General features: G+C 42.2%; 1 protein-coding gene across 1 annotated transcript in view; it reads right to left on the reverse strand.

Moving 5' to 3' along the window:
• Positions 1-394: 394 nt before the first annotated feature.
• tram1 (translocation associated membrane protein 1) overlaps positions 395-23,455 on the reverse strand; it is a 37,486-nt gene continuing 14,425 nt past the window's right edge. The window contains exons 3-11 of the mRNA XM_038809587.1: positions 21,890-22,008; positions 21,693-21,809; positions 21,543-21,601; positions 19,503-19,587; positions 18,196-18,266; positions 17,445-17,549; positions 14,187-14,330; positions 7,620-7,780; positions 395-3,196 (exon numbers count right to left, since the gene is read on the reverse strand). Coding sequence (XP_038665515.1) covers positions 3,123-3,196; positions 7,620-7,780; positions 14,187-14,330; positions 17,445-17,549; positions 18,196-18,266; positions 19,503-19,587; positions 21,543-21,601; positions 21,693-21,809; positions 21,890-22,008 — 935 coding nt within the window. The 3' untranslated portion in view covers positions 395-3,122. The remainder of the gene's footprint in view (positions 3,197-7,619; positions 7,781-14,186; positions 14,331-17,444; positions 17,550-18,195; positions 18,267-19,502; positions 19,588-21,542; positions 21,602-21,692; positions 21,810-21,889; positions 22,009-23,455) is intronic.

Genomic DNA, 23,455 nt, shown 5'->3' on the forward strand with positions numbered 1-23,455 from the left:
ATCTTCAGCTATTAGTTGATACCATGTGGAGTAAATCAAAATGGCCAAAGACTACCAGTTGTGATGGTAGGGACCTCAGGAAGAGTTCAAGATGGATCAGCCACTCATGCCATTGATTATCACAATATTTACAACAAATGCCAACTATTTCCAAGTTCTCTTTTTCTCCCCCTTGTGTTTGGCTCCAAATTCCTCACTAAGATCTAACTCTGTATTCATTTGACAACACTCCACAGCAAGCGGAGTGTGATCAGAATTTAAGCAAAGTTTCACAGGTCATTATAACTCTCAGGTCAAATATACAATATAATTTCTCTGGTTGTATAATATTACTGAAGGGTTTTAACAAATCTAATAAATGATTAGATGTGCTGCAAGACGTAAACAAATTCAGTCAAAGTAGGATAGGCAGTTTTACTTCACATTTTCTCTGCAATGAATGCAGTTACAGTAAACCAGGCTGCTTTTCAGAACTGAAATTACAAGTTTTAGACAATGCATTAAAAATAAAACCATGTCTCCTGTATTATAATCAGAAACTTGATCTTAGTTCCACAAGACATAATGCATCTTAATGTAGTACTCAATAACAGATGCTCGTCAAAGAAATTACAATATTCCAGCAATTTGACTGTCTAAATTAATCGGTACCAAGCAAACTTGAAGTTAAAGAAATAATTCCTGATATTCCATTCAAAAATACAGCGCTGGACTTCTCATTTACTAGTTTATTTTGGCAGCAAGATGAACTTGTGTGCTCACTGATGTGAGGAAGGATAGTAGTTGTGACGAAAATACTTTTCCACTTTGAACACCCAGGAATTAATCTCAGGTTTAGCAGTCAGGCACAATATAAAAGCTGCTTTTATTTGTTTTTTACTCTTGCCTCATCCCAACTCCTAGCCATTCCTTAAAAAAAAATTAGAGTACCCAATTACCTTTTTCAATGCAGGGCAATTTAGCGTGGCCAATCCACCTACTCTGCACATCTTTGGGTTGTGAGCCACGCAGACACTGGGACCCCAGCCACTCCTGTGATCAGCCTGAGACTGTCACATTAATGCAAATTATGGTTGGTTTTGGGCCATTAGCTGGGTACAACTACTTAAATTCACATAATATAGGAACCACAGCTAGAGAGGGAGCTTTGGCTCATTAATCAAGTGTTCAGTTCAGAAGTGGAGAGACAGACTCCATTGTTTCACCCAGTCCCAGTGACCTTTGCAGCAGAGTGGTCATTTTATTGGGTTCAAGGATACATTGCAGGAAAAGGGGCAGATTATTCTCTACTTCCAGCCCCCCATTTGCACACAAAAATATATTCAGGATTGTATTTTCAAACACTGCAGAAGTATTTGAAGTGCCTCATCCAGGAACATTCCTTAATTTACAAAAAGAAAATGTATTGTAACAAGGCTCCATCAATCATTACCAACCTAGGAATGACTTAAAGCTTAATGGTAACAAAGATCTTAATATATGACATTTTCATTTATATCTAAATTGTTTTATAAAATTAATAAACCTCTTTTGAAATCAGCAATTCCCAGGTAAAGAATGTTGTACAATAATTGTCCCCTTAATAACAGTCACATATTTATCTATCATTATGTCAGCCATTCTGCCATACTAAGGCCTCACATAAGTTTTATAAAACTGCTTTTAAAATTTGGCAGCCCTTTTTGTGTCTTTTATTTAGAGTAAAAAAATAAAAAGCATATTTCTTTTCTCTTCTATGAAGCTCTACTGCAATTTCATTGTTGCATTGTTTTTTAAAAAAAAACTTTATTGCAGTGGTCTCTTCACAGGCTGCCCCTGTTCAAAATCAACCTGAGAACATAGAGTTTGGCTTTCAAGTTATAAAACTGAATAGTCAAGAAGTTAAATGGAGAAGAATACTGCAGTTCCAATTACAACAAATTAAGGCATAGAAATTAATCTGCTATTATTAGCCCATCATAACAACTTGCATTTATTTTAACCCGGTAGCCTGGAATATCTATTTAGCTTTCAAAATACACATACCTCCTAATTGATAATTTCACTTTCAAAATCATTTCCCTTAAGTGTCAGTAACAACTTTGAACAATATTTATAGATTCTTGGAGAATGCGACAATGTTTCTCAATTTATAGCATTTAAAATTAGAATTTAGGTGACGTGGAGTTGTAATACAATTTGTAATTGGGAAAAATAACTTCCTTTGGGTTGGAATGGTTTCCAAAATATAGCCCAGCACACACCACAGGTGAAAATAAGTGGAATGTTAAAAATAATAATTTGATTTTTCATATGGTGTCCTTGCCTGAATTCTACCTCTGCAGTCCATCAGTTTAGCGTGATGTTTGCAAAATATTTATTATTTTATTGGTAAATAGCACCTGTCACTTCCCATTAAAATAGCTTCTGGCACTCTCAATGGGCAGATCACAGCAACTTGGGGTCCTTCGCAATGTCTGTAGATGTGTCCCTGCGAGTGCCACTCCTCACAGGGAGAGCCAGATTGCTGATGTAAATTGATCAAAGTTTCAGCAGAAGAGTTTTTTTCCTCCGACACATTGGCACAATCATGTTTCTTACTAGCACAGAAATCCTTAGTTGTGCAAGCAGTCCTCCATGCAGAAAGCCATCAATCACACTGTCTCCTGAAGTTCAATAGAAAAATAAATCAGGGAGTGTGGCTCTCCAATGAGTCACAACAGAGCTGTCCAAACATGAGAAACAACACAATAGGTTAGGAAGGCTGAACCCTAGCTATCATGTGGTTTCTCAAGGATAGCAGCTCTGTGCCAGATCAAGATCAGTTTTGAATTGCTTCCCCTCCATATGTTCTATGGTGCTGCTCTTTAAGGCAAGATCTTACTAAAATGTCAAAAATAAAAGGATCTGTTCAAGCTACTATTTCTTTCTATAAAACAGGGGAATTATTTGAATAATGAATGAGCTCCCAACCTCAGCTATTCTTTCCCTTCAGCCTTATTGGATTTTAAATGCACAGCATTACACAAATACTTAGAAGTAAATGTTGCTTGTTGCAGTGAATTAAATAACAATTAAGGGGAATTGTTAAAGGGGAAACAAATGATGAAACTGGCAATTTATGTACCGATGTAGTCTAACTTTCAAGAAGATTTGACTTTTCTTGCATGTGGAGAGTCTCTATCTTCAGAAGTGACGATCCCGTTTACTCCATTAGCTGTAAAACAGGAAGACCAGTTAGAATTGTTTTTTTCCTGTGGAGATCAGGGATTGAAAAATGATATTTGCAATTTCAAACAATTACAGTTCTGGACTGCATCAATGGGGAATACAAATAGAAATCTGATCCAGTATAAAGTGGTAATGAAATACAGGCTAAACAACGCAGGGCAGGACTTTCGACTTCAATGGGAACAAATTGGCGGTATCAGATGGAATCAACATCAAGGTGAATAATGGGCAGCCGATCAGACATCGCAAGCTTACTCTTCAACTGAAGTCCTGCTACAAATTAGAATGGTTCAAATAAGAAACTAAGCTGCAAGGGGGAAAAAAAGAGAGATCTTAGAACACATTTCAGAAATAGCATGGTATCATTGGATAAGAAATTGGCTGAGTGACAGGAAACAGGAGTCATGATAAATGGTTGATTTTCAGATTGGAGGAAGGTTTGCAGTGGAGTTCCCAAGGGTAGTGTTGACACCCTAGCTCTTCCAGATATGTATTAATAACCTGGACGGTGTTGTTCAAGACATGATTTCAAAATTTGCAGATGATACGAAGTTTGGAAATGTTGTCAACTGTGGCGAAGTCTTTTTGAAAAAATAAACAATTTTATTGAGGTATATGTGGCATATAAAACAATGACATTGTATAGTACCGTACAAAAAGAAAAGCAAATAACGCATAGTGCAAACCACTCCTCCATTCTCGCAAGGACCTGCCTAAACCACCCCCTACTCTACTCTCTCCTAGCCCTCTTCCCCCCGACGATTAATTCTCCGCAAAGAAGTTAATGAATGGCTGCCACCTCTGGGCGAACCCCGATAGTGAACCTCTCAAGGCGAACTTAACTTTCTCTAGACCGAGAAAGCTCGCCATGTACAATAGCCATGCTTCGATCTTCGGGGGCTTTGTGTCCCTCCATGACAAAAGTATTCGTCGCCGGGCTACCAGGGAAGCAAAGGCCAAGGCGTTGGCCTTCTTCTCCTCCTGGACTCTCAGGTCCTCCGACACCTCGAGACTCATTACCACCCCAGTTTTCAATACCCGGGACATGATGTCCGCGAATCCCTGCCAGTACCCCCTGAGTTTAGGGCACAACCAGAACAGGTGCACATGATTAGCCGGCCAACCGGCGCATCTGGCACACTTGTCCCCCAGCCCGAAAAATTTACTCATCCGGGCCACCGTCCTGTGGGCCCGATGCATGACCTGAAACTGGATCAAACTGAGCCTGGCGCATGTTGCGGTCGTGTTTACACTGCTCAGAGCTTCTGCCCAAATAACATCCCCCCCCGGCCGAGCTCAGTCTGTGTTTCCTCTGCTCCCATTAGTTCTTTGTAAATATCTGAGACTCTACCCTCACCGTATCAGCCTCCCCGGACAGGTGCCGGAATGTGGCGACTAGGGGCTTTTCACAGTAACTTCATTGAAGCCTACTCGTGACAATAAGCGTTTTTCATTTTACCTACCTCTTCCATCAATACTACCCTGTCCTACCTCCCCTTTGGCAGGAGGTGCGGGAAGAACGGCACCAGCCTGCGCATAAAATCTCGCACCTGTAAGTATCAAAAGTCATTCCCTCCCGCCAGCCCGAACGTCTCCTCCAATGCCCTCATGCTCGCGAAGCTCCTTTCCAAGAACAGATCACCCAACTTCGCAATCCCCGCCCTCCGCCACAGTCGATACCCACCGTCCATTTTCCCCGGGGCAAATCGGTGATTGCCGCAGATTGGAGTCCACACCGATGCTCTCACTTCCCCTATATGCCACCTCCACTGGCCCCAGATCCGAAGAGGTGCTACCACTAAAGGGTCGGTGGAGTACCGCGCCGGTGCAAGTGGCAGAGGCGCCGTAACCAGGTCTGCCAAACTAGTGCCCCTGCACAAAGCAGCCTCCATCCGCTCCCAAACCGACCCCGTACCCACCACCCATTTCCTTATCATCGCAATGTTGGCCGCCCAGTCGTAGCAGCGGCGAGGTAGCAGCGGCAACGGTCTGGGAGGCTCTGAAGGCAGTTGTCAGAGGGGAACTCATCTCAATTCGATCCCATAGGGAAAAAAGAGAAAGAGTCAAGAGGTGGAGGAGATACTCCGAGTGGACAGGAGATACGCGGAGGCCCCCCCAAGGCCACGAAAAGAAACAAGAAAAACACATCGCAACCAAAATACATCAACCTAAAAAGGTCGAAAAAATGAAAAGAACGGATCTAAGCATGCAGGCATCCCTCACAGAGAGAGAGAAACAAAATAGACTTAAAAGTTCTACCATGAGTCCAAGAGTCCTCAGCTCAGGGCCGGCCCTTGCTCCTTAACAAAGTCCATCACCTCCTCGGGTTCCTTGAAATAGTGGTGCTGGCTCTCATACGTAACCTACAGTCGTGCCGGAAAAAGCAGCCCAAACTTCACCTTGTTCTTGTACAAAATCTCCTTCTGTAGCCTCCCCTCCTCCTGGCCACTTCAGCACTCGGGTCTTGGTAAACACGCAGGGTGGTATTGTCCCAGGTACAGCTTTGTGTGCTCTTGGCACATTGCAGAACCCGCTCCTTGTCCAGGTACCTGTGGAACCGGACCACCATCGCTCATGTGGGGACCCCCCTCGTCGCGGCTGCCTCACGTGCGCTCTGTGTGCCCCGTCCACCACCGGCGGGCGAGGGAACACCTCGTTACCCAGCAGCTTCTGAAACATACCCTCCACATACGCGGCAGCATCCAGCCCCCTCCGGGAGGCCACGATTCTTACATTCTGCAGGCGAGATCTGTTGTCCAGGTCCTCCAACCTTTCCAGGAGCATTTTCTGCTGATCCCTCGACCTCCGAATCTCCACGTCTGCCACCATTTGAAAGTCTCCCTGCTCCACCACCGTCTTGTCCAGCTTCTGTAGCTTCTCAGCCTGATCATCCAGCCTTTTTTCCCCCCAATCGGTCAATCGACTTCTGGAGCGGCTCCAAATTATCGCGCTTCAGAGCTAAAAAGCCCTCCTGCATGGCCTGTAGCAGCTGCTCCATTGTAGGCTGGGCTGTCGGCGCCTTGCTCTGGACACCGGCCATATTTGTCTCTCTCACAGCCTCCACCGTGCTCTTGCTTGACCACTTCTGCTGTTTATGGTCTCTCCGGCTTCTTAAGCCCACACAACTCTGTATGGGTTCAGCGCCCAAGTACTATTGCTTTCCAGTTCCGCGCTCAAAAGCGCAAAAAAGTCAGGGGAAAGGTCCAAAAGTCTGACCGAAAGGGGAGCCACCAAATGAGCGACCTACTCCCTCATAGCCGCCACCGGAAGTCCGGCGAAGAAAATCTTGAACTTCAAAAGGATGTAGACATGTTGATGGATTGGGCGGACAAAGTTTAATGCAGAGAAGTGTGAGGTGCTTCATTTTGGCAAGATGAATATGGAGAGACAGTAGGAAACAAAGGGCCTCACGGTAGCATGGTGGTTAGCATCAATGCTTCACAGCTCCAGGGTCCCAGGTTCGATTCCCTGCTGGGTCACTGTCTGTGTGGAGTCTGCACGTCCTCCCCGTGTGTGCGTGGGTTTCCTCCGGGTGCTCCGGTTTCCTCCCACAGTCCAAAGATGTGCGGGTTAGGTGGATTGGCCATGCTAAATTGCCAGTAGTGTAAGGTTAATGGGGGGATTGTTGGGTTACGGGTATACGGGTTACGTGGGTTTAAGTAGGGTGATCATTGCTCGGCACAACATCGAGGGCCGAAGGGCCTGTTCTTTGCTGTACTGTTCTATGTTCTAAAGGAAGAAACTCTAGAGGTGGTGCAGCAACAAAGGGACCTAGATGTATATGCACACAAGTCATTGAAGATGGTGGGGCAGGTTGAGAGAGCAGTTAATAAGCATCTTAGGCTTGGTGGGGGCAGGTTCGATCAAGGGAATTGGATTGCTACCTGGAAAAAAAGAATGTACTAGATTATAAAAATTAAGCAGGATGAGATAGAATGCTCTTTCAGAGAGCCAGTGCAGACTCAATGGCTTTCTCCTGCACTGTAAAGATGTGGTGATTATTCTTAATAAAGTTGCAGTCAGAGTCAAGATGAGAATACAGTTGCCCATAAAAGTACATATGGTGCCTAACTAGGAATAGACTAAAGAAAAGATAGGGCAGGACAGAGGCTATAAAAAAACCCTCAACAGTGGTGCAGATCTGATATGAAAACATATAATTCTGTAAATTTGCTGACCAGTCAGTATCTGTAAGAGAAATAATAGATAAAGGAGCTCGACCCAAAACATACATCTATCTTTTCCCTTGCACATGCCAATTGATTGGCTATGAATTTCTATTTTCACCACAGTGAGAGAACCATTGCAACATGTTAGAGAGACAAAATTCAACAGGTTAAACATTACAGCATCATTTGCATTTCTAGTGTGGTATCAATATTTGCATTGTTTTAAATGAATGAACTAACCTTTATTTTCGCCTTTTTTAGCTGCTTTGCTCTTTGTATTGGTAGCTTTCTTTTTTAGAGCCTGAATTTGTGCATGCTCTTTCCACCTCTTAAGCTGGAAATTAATGAATTTCCACATCATATATGCTTGTGTCAGGCAAATGGTAGCCAGGGCACTAATTCTGTAATCAATGGTAGAATTATATTTGTGGTTAAATTGCTTCAGCTTTAATTTTATAAGTTTCATATAAAATGGGCAGAACTCTCCCAAAAAAATGACTAAGTGTTATTCTGGGCAAGAAAAATCGGCGTGAATTGCACAGGCTGTTCTGATGTGATCTTCCTGCACTTAATCACTCTTGGGAGGGGGCATGATTTGCATTGGCACTGAGAGGGGCAGGGTCTAAACACACCAGCAAGCCAAAAGGCACCCTGATCTCAAAGTGACAGTAAAGCCCCCCACCTCAGATCACTGGCATCAGTTCCCTCCCAATGAGTCTTCATTCAGACCATCCACTCCCACCCCTGGCATCAGGCCACCCTCCCAAATGTCAGTACCAGTGGCCCCACCCTTCCAGGTGAGCAATATGTTATGGGTTCACCAAATGCTCCCCCTTCATACCACACCCTCACTCAGAGAGGGTGTGAAACAGGTTAGATCAGCTGCAGTGGGCCGGCGCAAATCTCATTTAGAGGCATGTGCAGGGTGGGTGAATTGGCCACACTAAATTGCCTCTTAATTGGAAAAAAATAATTGGGTACTCTAAATTTATTTTTTTAAAAATCCATTTAGGGTCTCCTGCTGTTCTCCCTACATTGTGTGATTTATGCTGGGCACAACATAATAATAAAAATTAAAAAAAAAAAGAGTACCCAATTATTTTTTCCAATTAAGGGGAAATTTAGCGTGTCCAATACACCTACCCCTGCACATCTTTGGGTTGTGGGAGCGAAACCCACGCAGACACAGGGAGAATGTGCAAACTCCACAGAGACAGTGACCTGGAGCCAGGATCGAACCTGGGACCTCAGCACCGTAAGGCAGCAGTACTAACCACTGCACCACCATGCTGCCCAGCTGCCCATGCGTAAAATAATAATCTTTATTATTGGATTAAGTAGGCTTACATTAACACTGCAATGAAGTTATTGTGAAATGAAGTTACTGTGAAAAGCCCCTGGTCGCCACACGTCTTTTGGGACTTGATGGAATAAACTGGAGCCCCCAGAGGAAACCCACACAGACACGGTGAGTAACGTGCAGACTCCGCATAGACAGTGACGCAAGCAGGAATAAAACCTGGGACCCTGATGCTGTGAAGCGACAGTGCTAACCACTGTGCTACCGTGCCATACAGAGATTCGTCCCCATTGTTTACTAAAAACAAAAGTCTGACTGACACACATGCGCATGAGTATATTCATTTACTGGTATACAATCTGTGACTCAAACAACTTTAAAAGTCACTAATTTTCTTCCCTCCTGCTCATAAAATCTGCTGTTCCTGCTGGAGCGCAGTTCCAAAGGTAAGCCAGTACTTATCTCTTCATGCCTGAGCCTGTTGAACTACAGAAGGCATCACAGTTGGTTCTATTTTGACGTGGTATACATACAAATCCACAGCCAAGGACGTGAACTCTGGTTGGTTGTTGTTTTTTTTTAAAAAAAGAGAGCTGTGTCCAATTTTACAAGAGCAGCTCATCTAAAAATATATTGGCATAAGCTCCTAACATAGCTCTGGCTTTGCATTAGCAGGTAACACAGATAATTCAACATTTGGTTAGCAGTTATAGGCAAGTGTTGTTTCAGCATTTGAAAAGGTTTAAAATGGACTTGAAATATGTCACTCTTTGCCAAGGCTCAAAAGTTGGTGTGTGGAAGCAGTATTGGGCACAAATGGATTTGGATGGATTTGTTTGTCACGTGTACAGAGGTACAGTGAAAACTACGTTTCTGCGAGCAGCTCAACAGATCATTAAGTACATGAAAATAAAGTAAAAAATAGAACACAAGGTACAAAATGTAACTATAACGGAATCGGGTGAAGCATACAGGGGTGTAGTGTTAATCAGGTCACTCCATAAAGAGGGTTATTTAGGAGTCTGGTAACAGCGGGGAAGAAGCTGTTTTTGAGTCTGTTTGTGCGTGTTCTCAGACTTCTGTATCTCCTGCCCGATGGAAGAAGTCCTGCCCGATGAAAGAAGTTTGGCAAAATGAAGTGATAAAAAGTTCTGTTGAAGTATAACAGAGTCTATGGGTAAGTGACCAAGTGGGGAAGCGCTGGCAATGTGAACTTGCTATACGAGATGGATCAGGAGTCCAACCCTGTTTGGCAATTCAGGACACACTTCTCAGTGCATAATTCCCGTTAGACAGCGAGCCAGATGGAACGATCTGTCCGATGTGTGGGTCAGCAATGTGTACTCCCACAATCACAGCACTTGGGGAAATGTTCTGTAACCGCTGAAACAGATGCCTATTTTTCGAAGAGAAGGGGTAATTGTATTGCCTCTTGAAAGGAGGCTTCCTTCACTTAATTGATGCACCAGGGACAAAGACTGACTGATTGGAATAAGTCATCAGTTATAATTTGGAAGCTTCAACTAGGAAGGATCTGCTGAATTCGAAATGTAATTCATACTCAGATAGCACGCTCTTCCTAAGTAGGCTGCAGGTAGCTTCCAAGAGTCAGCATAATAGTACATCAAGTAAATGCACTAAAAAAAAGTCTCCCTCGTGTCTAGACTAGTAAACGTAGGTATATATAAAACTAATGAAGTACTATCAACATTTCCTGTGTTCACCTTGTAAGTATTATTTATTGTGAACATTTTCTGTATGTTTCTCCCTACTTCAACGGGTACAGAACATTTCCGAGTGCTGGGATTCTGGGAGTACACATTGTTGACCCACATATCGTACACATCGTTCCATCTGGCTCGCTGTCTAACTTCTTTAAGAGGTACCAGGACTGACTGTGATAATAGTTATAATCACAGACAGAACTCCAGTACCCTGTGCAACTAGTAGTTTTTCTTGTACGTGCTTACAAAGGGAGAGTTGGTTGGTTATTAATGCTGTACCAATTTCTGATTGGTGGGCATCAGAATTGTAGTCTGATTCAATCCTCATCCAACATCCACACAGTCTCCTTCTTAGATGAGGGATGGTGAAAGTGTCCAAACACACACCAACCAGGATCAGCTGGCTCAACACAGGCCAATTGGACAGACCCTTGACCACATGGCACTTTGACACTGTTGTTGCTTCAGAGCGCCAGGGACCCGGGTTTGATTCCGGGCTTAGGTCACTGTCTGTGCAGAGTCTGCACGTTCTCCCTGTGTCTGCATGGGTTTCCTCCGGGTGCTCTGGTTTCCTCCCACAAGTCCCGAAAGTTGTGCTTGTTAGGTGAATTGGACATTCTGAATTCTCCCTCGTGTCCCCAAACAGGCGCCGGAGTGTGGCGACTAGGCTTTAACTTCATTGCACAGTAACTTCATTGCAGTGTTAATGTAAGCCTACTTGTGACACTAATAAAGATTATTATTAAAATGCAATTATCCAGAAAGTCGTGAGGGAGCTATGGAGGAAGACAGCATTTCTGGCACAGTCGCACCAGCTTAACACTGAAACATTCTTCCATGTTAAATGACACCATCTAAATCTCTCACTGCCATTAATTGCATTGCTGAATTTGATACAAACGCCCACCACGGGCCCTTACCAGTGCCAGATACCAGAGACACACACACACAAAGTACCGTTGATTGAGGCACATAAATCGACTTTTGAAGAATTGGAAAATTCTTGCAAAAACAGGGGTGACTTATATGGCAAGTAGAAAGTGTGAACCACAGGTGTTGGTGTAGGCATTTGCCATTTTAAAATGAGAAACAAAATGTAATGCTGGTAATTCAAATTAAACCAATGTGACATGGTTTTATTTAATTAATTGATTAATTCAACAAGATACCTTTATCCAAAAAAAAGGGGCTGGTTTTAGCACACTGGGCTAAATCGCTGGCTTTTAAAGCAGACCAAGGCAGGCCAGCAGCACGGTTCAATTCCCGTACCAGCCTCCCCGAACAGGCGCCGGAATGTGGCGACTAGGGGCTTTTCGCAGTAACTTCATTGAAGCCTACTCGTGACAATAAGCGATTTTCATTTCATTCACAAAAAAAATAATTATTGCATAGATGCACCTGTCACTGCCCAGGGGAGCATTTTTTGCCCATCTCTAATTGCCCTTGAACGGAGTCTCTTGCTGGAGCATTTCAGAGAGCAATTAAAAGTCAATCACATTCTGGACAAGGTGAAAATAGATAAGTCCCCGGGGCCTGATGGGATTTATCCTAGGATTCTCTGGGAAGCCAGGGAAGAGATTGCTGAGCCTTTGGCGTTGATTTTTATGTCATCATTGGCTACAGGAATAGTGCCAGAGGACTGGAGGATAGCAAATGTGGTCCCTTTGTTCAAGAAGGGGAGTAGAAATAACCCCGGTAACTATAGGCCGGTGAGCCTCACGTCTGTTGTGGGTAAAGTCTTGGAGAGGATTATAAGAGATACGATTTATAATCATCTAGATAGGAATAATATGATTAGGGATAGTCAGCATGGTTTTGTGAAGGGTAGGTCATGCCTCACATACCATATCGAGTTCTTTGAGAAGGTGACTGAACAGGTAGACGAGGGTAGAGCAGTTGATGTGGTGTATATGGATTTCAGTAAAGCGTTTGATAAGGTTCCCCACGGTCGGCTATTGCAGAAAATACGGAGGCTGGGGATTGAGGGTGATTTAGAGATGTGGATCAGAAATTGGCTAGTTGAAAGAAGACAGAGGGTGGTGGTTGATGGCAAATGTTCAGAATGGAGTTCAGTTATGAGTGGCGTACCACAAGGATCTGTTCTGGGGCCGTTGCTGTTTGTCATTTTTATAAATGACCTAGAGGAGGGCACAGAAGGTTGGGTGAGTAAATTTGCAGACGACACTAAAGTCGGTGGAGTTGTAGACAGTGTGGAAGGATGCTGCAGGTTACAGAGGGACATAGATAAGCTGCACAGCTGGGCTGAGAGGTGGCAAATGGAGTTTAATGTAGAGAAGTGTGAGGTGATTCACTTTGGAAAGAATAACAGGAATGCGGACTATTTGGCTAATGGTAAAATTATTGGTAGTGTGGATGAACAGAGGGATCTCGGTGTCCATGTACATAGATCCCTGAAAGTTGCCACCCAGGTTGATAGGGTTGTGAAGAAGACCTATGGTGTGTTGGCCTTTATTGGTAGAGGGATCGAGTTCCAGAGCCATGAGGTCATGTTGCAGCTGTACAAAACTCTGGTACGGCCGCATTTGGAGTATTGCGTACAGTTCTGGTCGCCTCATTATAGGAAGGACGTGGAAGCTTTGGAACGGGTGCAGAGGAGATTTACCAGGATGTTGCCTGGTATGGAGGGAAAATCTTATGAGGAAAGGCTGATGGACTTGAGGTTGTTTTCGTTAGAGAGAAGAAGGTTAAGAGGTGACTTAATAGAGGCATATAAAATGATCAGAGGGTTAGATAGGGTGGACAGTGAGAGCCTTCTCCCGCGGATGGAGGTGGCTAGCACGAGGGGACATAGCCTTAAATTGAGGGGTAATAGATATAGGACAGAGGTCAGAGGTAGGTTTTTTACGCAAAGAGTGGTGAGGCCGTGGAATGCCCTACCTGCAACAGTAGTGCACTCGCCAACATTGAGGGCATTTAAAAGTTTATTGGATAAGCATATGGATGATAATGGCATAGTGTAGGTTAGATGGCCTTTAGTTTTTGACTTCCCATGTCGGTGCAACATCGCGGGCCGAAGGGCCTGTACTGCGCTGTATCGTTCTATGTTCTATGTACTCTTCAGTAGAAGGATGCGAGGGCCCAAGCGTGGAGGCCTGGGTCAACGATATGGCGGGGTTTATTAAATTGGAGAGGGTCAAATTTGCCCTGAGAGGATCAATACAAGGGTTCTATAAACAATGGCAGCCTTTTCTGGACTTCCTTTCTCAAAGATAGGTATCTTGGTCAATAGCAGCAGCAACCCAGGGAAGGGGGGGGAGAAGAGGGTAGGGGGGGGGGGGGGGGGGTGTTCCTTATTGTAGTTTCTATTATGTAACTCAAAATTGTGTTAATTTGCGCTGTTGTTAATATGCTGTGTTGTTCATGGAGGTGGGGTGAATGTTTATGATTGCTAATATTATTGTTATTTTTGGTATTTTATTATGGTTCGTTGTTGTTGTATAAATTCAAAAATTTTCAATAAAAATTATTTAAAAAAAAGGAATATGGAGGCAACTTTCTTCTAAAATATGTCAGTTTTATTTTCCATGTTCTATCTCTGATGGATCATGATTCTCTTTTCGTATTTATCTCCCTTGTTTGGAACAATTCAGGTAAAAGGTTGAACAGTAAGTGAAATCAAACGGACATGCAAAGATCAGTTTTGGTACATTTGTATTTAAAAATTATCCAAAAATGCCAAGTAAAACCTATTCTTCTATCTTGACCAACAAAAGTTCAAGGGAACAATATATTTTTCAATACAAATAGATGCAAAATGTTTACCTGACAGCCAGTATGTTAAAATTCCCTGAAGCTAAATCCAGACTTTGATTTTGAGCTCCGGCAAGGCCAAATCCAAAGGTGAGGACTGACAGGGAGAGAGTAAGCAGTCGTGCCACTACAAACAAGAAGGCCCAAAGGGTAAATCTAGAATTTAAAAAATAGATTAGTGCAAGATATTGAATTCAATATGCAGAACTGAGAAAAAAAAAAGAGTAATGTCAGATGGCTGTAAAATTAATTTTAAAAGTCAAGTGAATTTTAACATGCTTTTATTTCTTCAACATTTTTTTTGCTCCTTTGCATTAAGTTTCCACCTCCCGCTCAAGAGTTTAGAAATAATTTCTATTTATATAGCATCTTTTGTGATCTCAGGACATCCCAATGTATTATACAATTAACGGTTTTTAAAAATGTTTGCGTATTCAAATTCGTTCATAATAATCAACATAAACCAGAACAAAAGAGAATACAAGTAAACACAAGCCAACATAAAAGTAGGAAGAACAAAACCCACAATACAAACTCAATTTTGATTAACTCAAAAACTAAAGTTAAACTCAACCCTCACAACAACTGACGGTGATTAACTCTTTAAAAAAGGAAATAAATGGTTGCCATCTCAGGTAGAATCTCTCCACCGACCCCCCTGATGGTGAATTTGACTTTCTCCAAGTGTAGGAATAACATTAAGTCACCCAACCAAGCAGAGGCACTGGGCGGAGTTGGCACCTCTAACCAAGCAATATCCACATCCGCACTATCAACGAGGCAAAGGCGACAACACCCACAGACTGAATCCACAGGAGAATCCACCACCCCAAATATGGCCAACAACGGACACTGGTCTAAATCCACATGGTGTTTCTCAGACATGATGCTAAAGAAGGAAGTCTAGAAGCCTACAGGTTTGGGCAGGACCAGAACATGTACATGTGGTTAGCCGGGCCAAGAAAACAGCGATCACACCTATCCTCAACATTTGGGAAAAACCCATTCAATTCTTGGCCTAGTTACATGCATCCTGTGTAACACCCTAAACTGAGGCTCATCGCAGCACACGAGGACATGGAGTTGACCCCACGAAAGGCCACACTCCTGACCTTACCAGTAAGAATGGGACCCAAACTAATTTTCCCACCTCGCCTTCACACCGCTTAACGGAGCAGTGAAAGAATATGGTCATATAAATCTGAAATAAACCCCTCACCAGGGACAGAATCCAACTCATCAAAGGAGGTAGCGCCAAACAAAGGAAGAAAAAGCCTTTTGCAAGAACTTGAAAACTGGAATGAAAAATCTACCCAAGACACACCTTGCACAACCACGTCTGATCCCTGACATGCAAAAGGGTCTCCTGCAAAATTACATTGGAATTTAAGCTAGAGATGGACAAATGCCCTCGACCACTTCAGTGGGCCGTTCAAACCCCTAACGTTCCAGGTGACCAAACAAATACTAGGTCTTCCACCACCTCTTAATCTGGAGTCAGCCATTCCCACAAAGAGAGATCAACCAACCGACACTGAAAAGGCAAAGCAAAATGATTCACCTGTGGTGAACTTTGGGAGGTGACTTCAGGATAGAAAGTGTAGTGTTCACAAACTTGAAGCTATGTTCATCAACAAAGCTAAATTTATTTACACTACTTAAATTAAAGTTCAACAAGTAAACAAATAGATTATATTAAACTAACGCTATCTCTATACTCTAACTATATTCAACCTCACAAGCTCTACTGTGCACTCCATTCCAGTCTCTCTATTCCACTCTCCACCAGAAGCCCAAGAGCCAATGCCTTATAGTTCTGCCCCTCGCTGCATCTAGGTGGCTAATTGTAACATTTTAAAAAAAATTCAGAGTATCCAATTCATTTTTTTTCCAATTAAGGGGCAATTTAGCATGGCCAATCCACCTACTTTGCACATCTTTAGGTTGTGGGGGCGAAACCCACGCAAACACAGGGGGATGTGCGAACTCCACACGGGCAGTGACCCAAAGCCGGGATCGGTGCCGTGAGGCAACAGGGTTAACCCACTGCGCCACTGAGCTGTCTCCAACCCCCACCCAAAAATGCCAACGCATTGACTGTGACCATACCTCAAAGCAAATAAAAGCGAGGCAAACAAAGATTTATCCGAAAACTAAAACCTGCCTTTAACAAAACCAAACAAAACAAAAACTCTTAAGCTCGTGTAAAAAACTACTATATTGAGCTGCAGCAAACCCTCCAAATCCACTCCCTTTAACTCACTCCTGAGTTAGCAGGGACACTCCTAACTAGAGAAAGAGAAAATTAGATAAAGTAAAAAAAAAGAAACCCCATTTAACTTGTGCACCCTACTAGTGACTAAAAGTTGCTCCGAACAAGGTTGAAAAAAAAGAAAGGAAACTATATATTAATATAAAGAACCCCATATAGTAGGGAACCTCAAATCTAATCCAAAGCAGTAAGATCACAATCCCAACAAGAACAAAAAAAAAGAAATACAAACAATACATGCCCATCAACGGAGCCATAATCCAAATTACACTGCGCACAACTTGTGCCTTTTAACAAAAGAGTCTGTATGTCCCAACATGTCGAATAAGTAGTCCTTTTCCTCAAAAGGTGACCAAGACGAGCTGGATAGACCATCCCGAATCTGACTTCACTCAACAATGATTCACAGACACCAAAGTGGTGGTCAGTCGGACAAATGAAACACTCTCCATTTACATTTTAAATCGTTTTTCTGTAACTCAGATAATTGACTGTACAGCGAGTTTATATCAGCACAGATTAGGGCTATTCCAAATGCAGTACCATCCAAATATAGTTTCCTTAATTCCCCCTTCACATGAATGTTGGTGTGAACACTTTAATCACAGAAAATATTTTTGGTGTTGCATTTTAGGTGGATTCTGGAATAAAAGTTGACGCAACTGCAAGAAGGGTTGAAGCGTCATGAAACTAATCTCAAATTGTTTTGTGTTTTATGTAGATGACGGAAATATCTGGTTGGATTGGTGTTGATGCTGCAAATGGGTCTCATTGCTCTACGTCAGACTCCTATTTATTGACTACCGCTCCCCCTTCAACACCCTAATCCTAACCAAGCTCATATCAAAACTCCAAAAGTTAACTTGTATATGAACTTTTAATCCAAGAAACAGAACTTTATGATGCTTTGGATAATTAGACATTTAGTGTCAAAACTAAAGTGTTTACCAAACCTATCCATTAATCATTCAGCAATTGAAAATACTAGATGTACTCACCCCCTTTCATTCTTTTCATTGTTGAAGTAAAACAGACGAGAAATGTGAAACAAAAGTTCCACAAAATAATGCAGCACCAGAAGAACTAGGCCAAAACGGTTCAGGCTAGAAATAAACAAGGTAAAGTCATTCACTTTTTTAAAAATAAATTTAAAGCACCCAATTAATTTTTTCCAATTAAGGGGCAATTTAGCTTGGCCAATTCACCTACCCTGCACATATTTGGGTTGTGGGGCCAAAACCAACACAAATACGGGGAGAATGTGCAAACTCCACACAGACAGTGGCCCAGAGCCAGGTTCGAATCTGGGACCTTGACGCTGTGAGGCAGCAGTGCTAACCACTGCGCCAGCATGCTGGCCCAGATAAAGTCAATTCACAGAAATGTTGGTTATGTTAGCAGCTAATGGGCAATGAAGTTATCCCATTCACAGCAAAGGCTAAAAGATCAGCTTTGAGGAGCCTGATTCTCAATAGTTAATCATAATATGTACAAGTGAAAGCAGTCCAATAACATAAATATTGGTGTAGCAGTGTGCTCTCTCTCCAGATTAGGAAAACATCCAAATACAAATTTACAGTGCCCTAAATTCCTAGTCTCAGCATCCGAAGCTCCTTTAAAAAGTATATGGATGGATAAAAATTTGACTGCTGTAAATAACATTCACAGAAGGCTATTTGCAAGATGCTTGCCTCCTCACCAGTTGGAGAAATGAAAATGAATAAAACTAGATTTTTAAAAAACACTTACTTTAGTAGATAAGCTCCAGCAATGTGAAAAACATACAAACTGGTATACACAAGCTGTCGAGGAATATCCTCCTGAAAGCAGAAAATGTCGCAAGTGATTAGAAACTAGGAACAGCACAATACAGTTCAAATGGTCATTTTACAATTCTTTGAATTCAAACGATCTTGCTGGAATGCATAGAATCACTCCAAGGCACTGTTTAGCAATATGTCTAATCAACAAACTGCAATAATTTAAACAGCTGGCATATTATCAGGCCATGTTACAGCATTTGTACACCAGCCATTTAGTTCTTTTAAATATCAATGACAACCTTGCAAACAGTTAGTAAGGGACCCGTGAGAAGACAATCCCCCCGCAAACATTTTACGAACCCCCTCCCCATCTTCAACTAAGCCTCCGAGTGGCCTTGTTTTAAAGTCCCAATCCAACTCATCTTTACCAAGGGTGGCTCCTACAATAAAATTAGCAGACCTCCTGGAGTAGGCTAGAAATCCTGGTGGTGCTGCTGGTACTGGAGAGCTGCCAGCCTCTGACCAGCATGAGTTGGGACACCCGCCCAGCATCATGAACTGCAGTAGAGAATTGCCCCCGAGGGAGCCAGGAACCGACGGAGGCCAACAGACCACCAAATTGGGAAATAATCCCGGCAGGACCCAGAATTGGCTGCGTTGTTCCAGCTGGTGGACAGGCCCAGCGCCACAACCACTAAATTCCACCCTGTGCCGGAGAGAGCCGTGGCATTGTACTTTAGGCTATTCTACAACTGGAGGGGGGAGGGGGGGAATGTGGAAAGGTGGTATGAGAGCCAAGTGTGGCAATCTCCTCACCCAATGGTCACACACGCACCATTTTATTGAAATCAGAAATCAAAACTCTGACAGTTTTTGTTCCCTTCCCTAGCCCAGAGGCTTTAAGACAAACTTCAGCTGCATGCTTGTTGCCGAGCTGCGAAAAGTGCAGAAGCACAAAACAGTACTTAGACCAGAGGCCTCTTGTCTGTATAACTTTGCCAAACAATGGCTTTGCTCTCTCAGCCACAAGGGAAACACGATTGATATCACATAGGCTTAACTATTGGAGGTAATTTAGCAAAAGTCCATCATGGTGCTTTCCGCTAGTCATTAGTGTGGGTTGGAAAATCAGATCTACAACTGTTCTGCCACCATGTTTGCTGATCGCGACCCTCCACTGGGAGTGTCCTAATATTTTTAATGAATTTTCCTTGTTAAAACATTCATCCCTCCCAGCTGCTGTTGCAAAGGTATGCACAACCATCTTTCTGAAAACAGAGCATTCATGCTCACCTTCCGGGTTTTCTGAAAATAAAGTTCTGGCAAGGCATGAAACCAATAAGCCAACTGTGCAATATAGAAAAACTTCACCTGAAATCTAAAAGGATAACAAAAACTATTAGAAAAAGTATACAAGAGAATGTGACAATTTAGAACAAAATAACGTGCTGTATAGTCCCATACCAAAATCAAAAATTGTACACAAAATAGTTGAAATATACACTGCTAACACAGATATACACTGATATAAAATCAGCAGTACAATATTTTGAAAATCTCAACATTACTATAAGACATGGAACTCCAGGCATCCTGGTGATTCTACATTATCCATTACCATCAAATAAAACCTCTGCTCCAGCTCTGATCTAAGTTATTGCTGACAGCAAATAGAACAATTTTGTTCTCTTTGAGACGATCGCTTCTCTTTCCTACATTCATTCTGACAGGACAACTGTGATTGATAGTATATTTTACCTGGGATAGCCGCAATAATGGCAAACTAAGTAACTAAGAGTGATTAAATAGCATCATAGTCCACCTCTTGCAAAAATGTTACTACTGATCAGCATTGGGTACGCTTTGGAAATTAACCCTAATTTTAATAATTGTTCTGAGCTTCTGAAATAGGACATTATAATTCTGACTCAAGATTCTGTAAATATAATTAAGCAAAAAGTGTGACAATTAAAATTGGGGTTAGTCATAATCTCACAGCACATGGAAAACCTGACATCATGTCCAGTAAGTTTATCATCGATGCCCAGGTTGGAAGCTGGTTTGGCCCCTCCGTTTCCTCAAAGCATTTTCTGAAGGCATTCCACTCTAGTGCATCACACAAATTACATGTTTTTAATGTAGTAGTCTGGATAAAGACCGTCAGCATGATATTAGATTATAGGATCAGTGAAACTATGGTGTGGGGCATCAACTGGAAAAGGTTGAGGGTGTGGTTGGAGTGGAGAAAGACAATGCCCTCATTTGATAACTGTTTAAATAAAAGTTATCACGATAAGCTGGGAGAGCTCAGAAATGTTTACTTTGGAAAAACATAGACTTTGAAGTAACTTTTTTTAAAAATTGAGTACCCAATTATTTTTTTTTCCCCAATTAAGGAGCAATTCAGCGTGGCCAATCCACCTAACCTGCACATCTTTGGGTTGTGGGGGTGAAACCCACGCAGACACGGGGAGAACGTGCAAACTCCACACAGACAGTGACCCAGGGCCGGGATTCGAACTCGGGCCCTCAGCGTCTTGGTCCTTTGAAGAAATAATTATAGATAACCTGGATGAGACAGGCTAAATGCACCAGTCGATTTAAAAAAAGTGTTCATGGGATGTGAATGTCAATGGCTAGGCTGGTGTTTACTGCCCATTCCTAATTGCCCATGAAGGTGGTGGTGAGCTGCCTTCTCAAACTGTTGCAGTCCATGGGGTGTAGATGCACTCAAGTGCTGTTAAGGGAAGAAATTCCAGGATTTTGACCCAGCGACAGAGAAGGAACGTCAATATATTTCTGAGTCAAGATGGTGAGTGGCTTGGAGGAAAAACTTCCAGGCAGTGGTGTTTCTGTGCATCTTATGCCTTTGTCTTTATAGATGGTAGTGGTTATGGATTTGGAAGGTGCTGACTAAGGTTCCTGCAGTGTATCTTATGGATGGTAGACACTGCTGCCACGGTGGTGGAGGGAGTGAATGTTGTGGAAGGGGTGCCAAGGGCAGCTTTGTCCCAGGTGGCATCGAGCTTCTGGATTCTTCACTAGAGTCGATTCTGTAGTCCTGAACACACAGCAAGGAGCTGCACTGTACAGGGATCATAGGATAAAACAAAACATACAACATTATAGCCTCAATACTTTGAGCCATACCCCCTGCAAGCACACCTTTGTGAATGCACAATCACACCATATATGCCAGTATATATGCCAGTGCTTCAGATAAGGAAGAGAACAGTTAAAAACCCCATAAGGAAACTATTTTTCAAAAGACTTGAGTTTAATGTGGCACAATTTGTGCTACTTTTACTTGCAGGAATTTTAAGAAGGACTCACGGCATCTGTGTGTGGGGATAGCTCTCCCATAAATTTGTTGGATTTGTTGCATAATTTTCCTATAAAATAAAGAAGTGTTCATTTAGGTCATGTGGTAACACACTGTATTTAATGGAAATAATAACCATATAAAATAAATACTATACTTACAGAGGCTAGAATGCACATTCCCCAGATAAAAGACACCAGGTAAAAGACGCCGAGTTGTCCAGATTCATTGAATTTGCTGTGCTTTGTTTTTGAAAAGTGCATTCGCCTGTTGATTTTCTGAAATGAAAGTTCATGGTCATTTTATAGCTGGAGAAATGCATCACCTTCGAGATTCAAAAAGATGTCACTATACTCACATCAAGCACGTACTCTTGCAAGATGGCATGGAGAATAATAGCAACCAACGTGTAAAAGAAAACTGTGGCCAAGTCTTTCGAACCATAATGGTAAAGAATAAATTGTTCAGTCTTTTCATCTAAGAAAATAAACAAATAATTAATCACTTATTGATACTCAAGGCTCAAATTTTATATATTAAATAAAAGCACAAATAGGTCTAATATAGGTGATTGTTTCTGGGAATAAACGCGTGCAAATTGTGGAAGAAAATGGAAAAGGAAATTTACAGGATCATAAGAGGTGTGATCCAACATTATATTTGGGGAGGTTTTTAATATGATCATTTTAACAACTGAATATAGCACTTTTCATGATTACTAGATGTCTCAAAAAGCACTTTACAACAAATGAAGTAGTTTGAAATGTAGGAAACATAACAGCCAATTTGCACACAGCAAGATCCCACAAGCAGCATTGTGACAGTGACCAGATAATCTTTTTTGTGGTGTTGATTGCGGGGATAAATATTGGTCAGGACATCAAGGATAACTACCCGGCTCTTCTTTGAAATTATGTAATTGAATTGTCTGCAGATTTTGGGGGAGGGGGTGAAAGAGAGAAGCAGGGTTAATCGGGCTTTAAGAGGGTTTGTGTTGCTAGACCTCATGGAATAACCAAATGTGAGTATCTTGAGAATAATGGTCACAATATGGTATGGTCTAAGATTCAACCATTAGGGGAAGATATCACTACAAAAGCTGGAACACTAGATTGGATTAGAACAGATTTCAGAGGGCAGCACGGTGGTACAGTGGATAGCACTGGGACTACGGCGCTGAGGACCTGGGTTCAAATCCCAGCCCTGGGTCACTGTCAGTGTGGAGTTTGCACATTCTCCCCGTGCCTGCGTGGGTTTCACCCCCACAACCCAAAAGATGTGCAGGTTATGTGGATTGGCTATGCTAAATTGCCCTTAAAAAATAATAATTGGATACTCTAAAATTAAAAAAAAAAAAGAAAAGATTTCAGAAAGATCAGCTTCAAGCTGGCTCAGACCAGGTAGCACAGGGAATTGGCACACAATTGGTATATTCAATTAAATGGAAACAGCAAAGAGGTTTAAGATGCCACGGATATGGTTAGAGATTAGAAACCAATGAAAATTGAAGAAAGCCTAGAAGAGTTGTAAGAATAATAAACAAAAAACAAGAGCAAGACAAGGAACGCTAAATTCAACTTCTATTTATGCAGCACAGGTTAATGTAATAAAATGTCCAAAGGCACTTCACTGGAGCATTAGAAAACATGTCACTGAGCCACATAAAAAAGATATTAGGTCAAGTGAGTAAAAGCTTGGCCAATGAGTTTTATATCTGCAAAGAGAAAAGACCAATGAGATAGCTGAAAGCAAGAGGCGGAGCAGACTCGATGGGCTGAGTAGCCTAATTCTGCTCCTACATCTTATGGTATGATATTATGGGCAAAAATAAACTTTTCAATTTGTTAGTTAGGCTAAAGGAAGATAAAGCACAAAAGCCAACAAGCTCCATTCTCGGATCCTGAGGGAGATGAAAGAGGAAATT

The sequence above is a fragment of the Scyliorhinus canicula genome, chromosome 10, assembly GCF_902713615.1.
Source record: "Scyliorhinus canicula chromosome 10, sScyCan1.1, whole genome shotgun sequence".
Classification (NCBI taxonomy): Eukaryota; Metazoa; Chordata; class Chondrichthyes; order Carcharhiniformes; family Scyliorhinidae; genus Scyliorhinus; species Scyliorhinus canicula.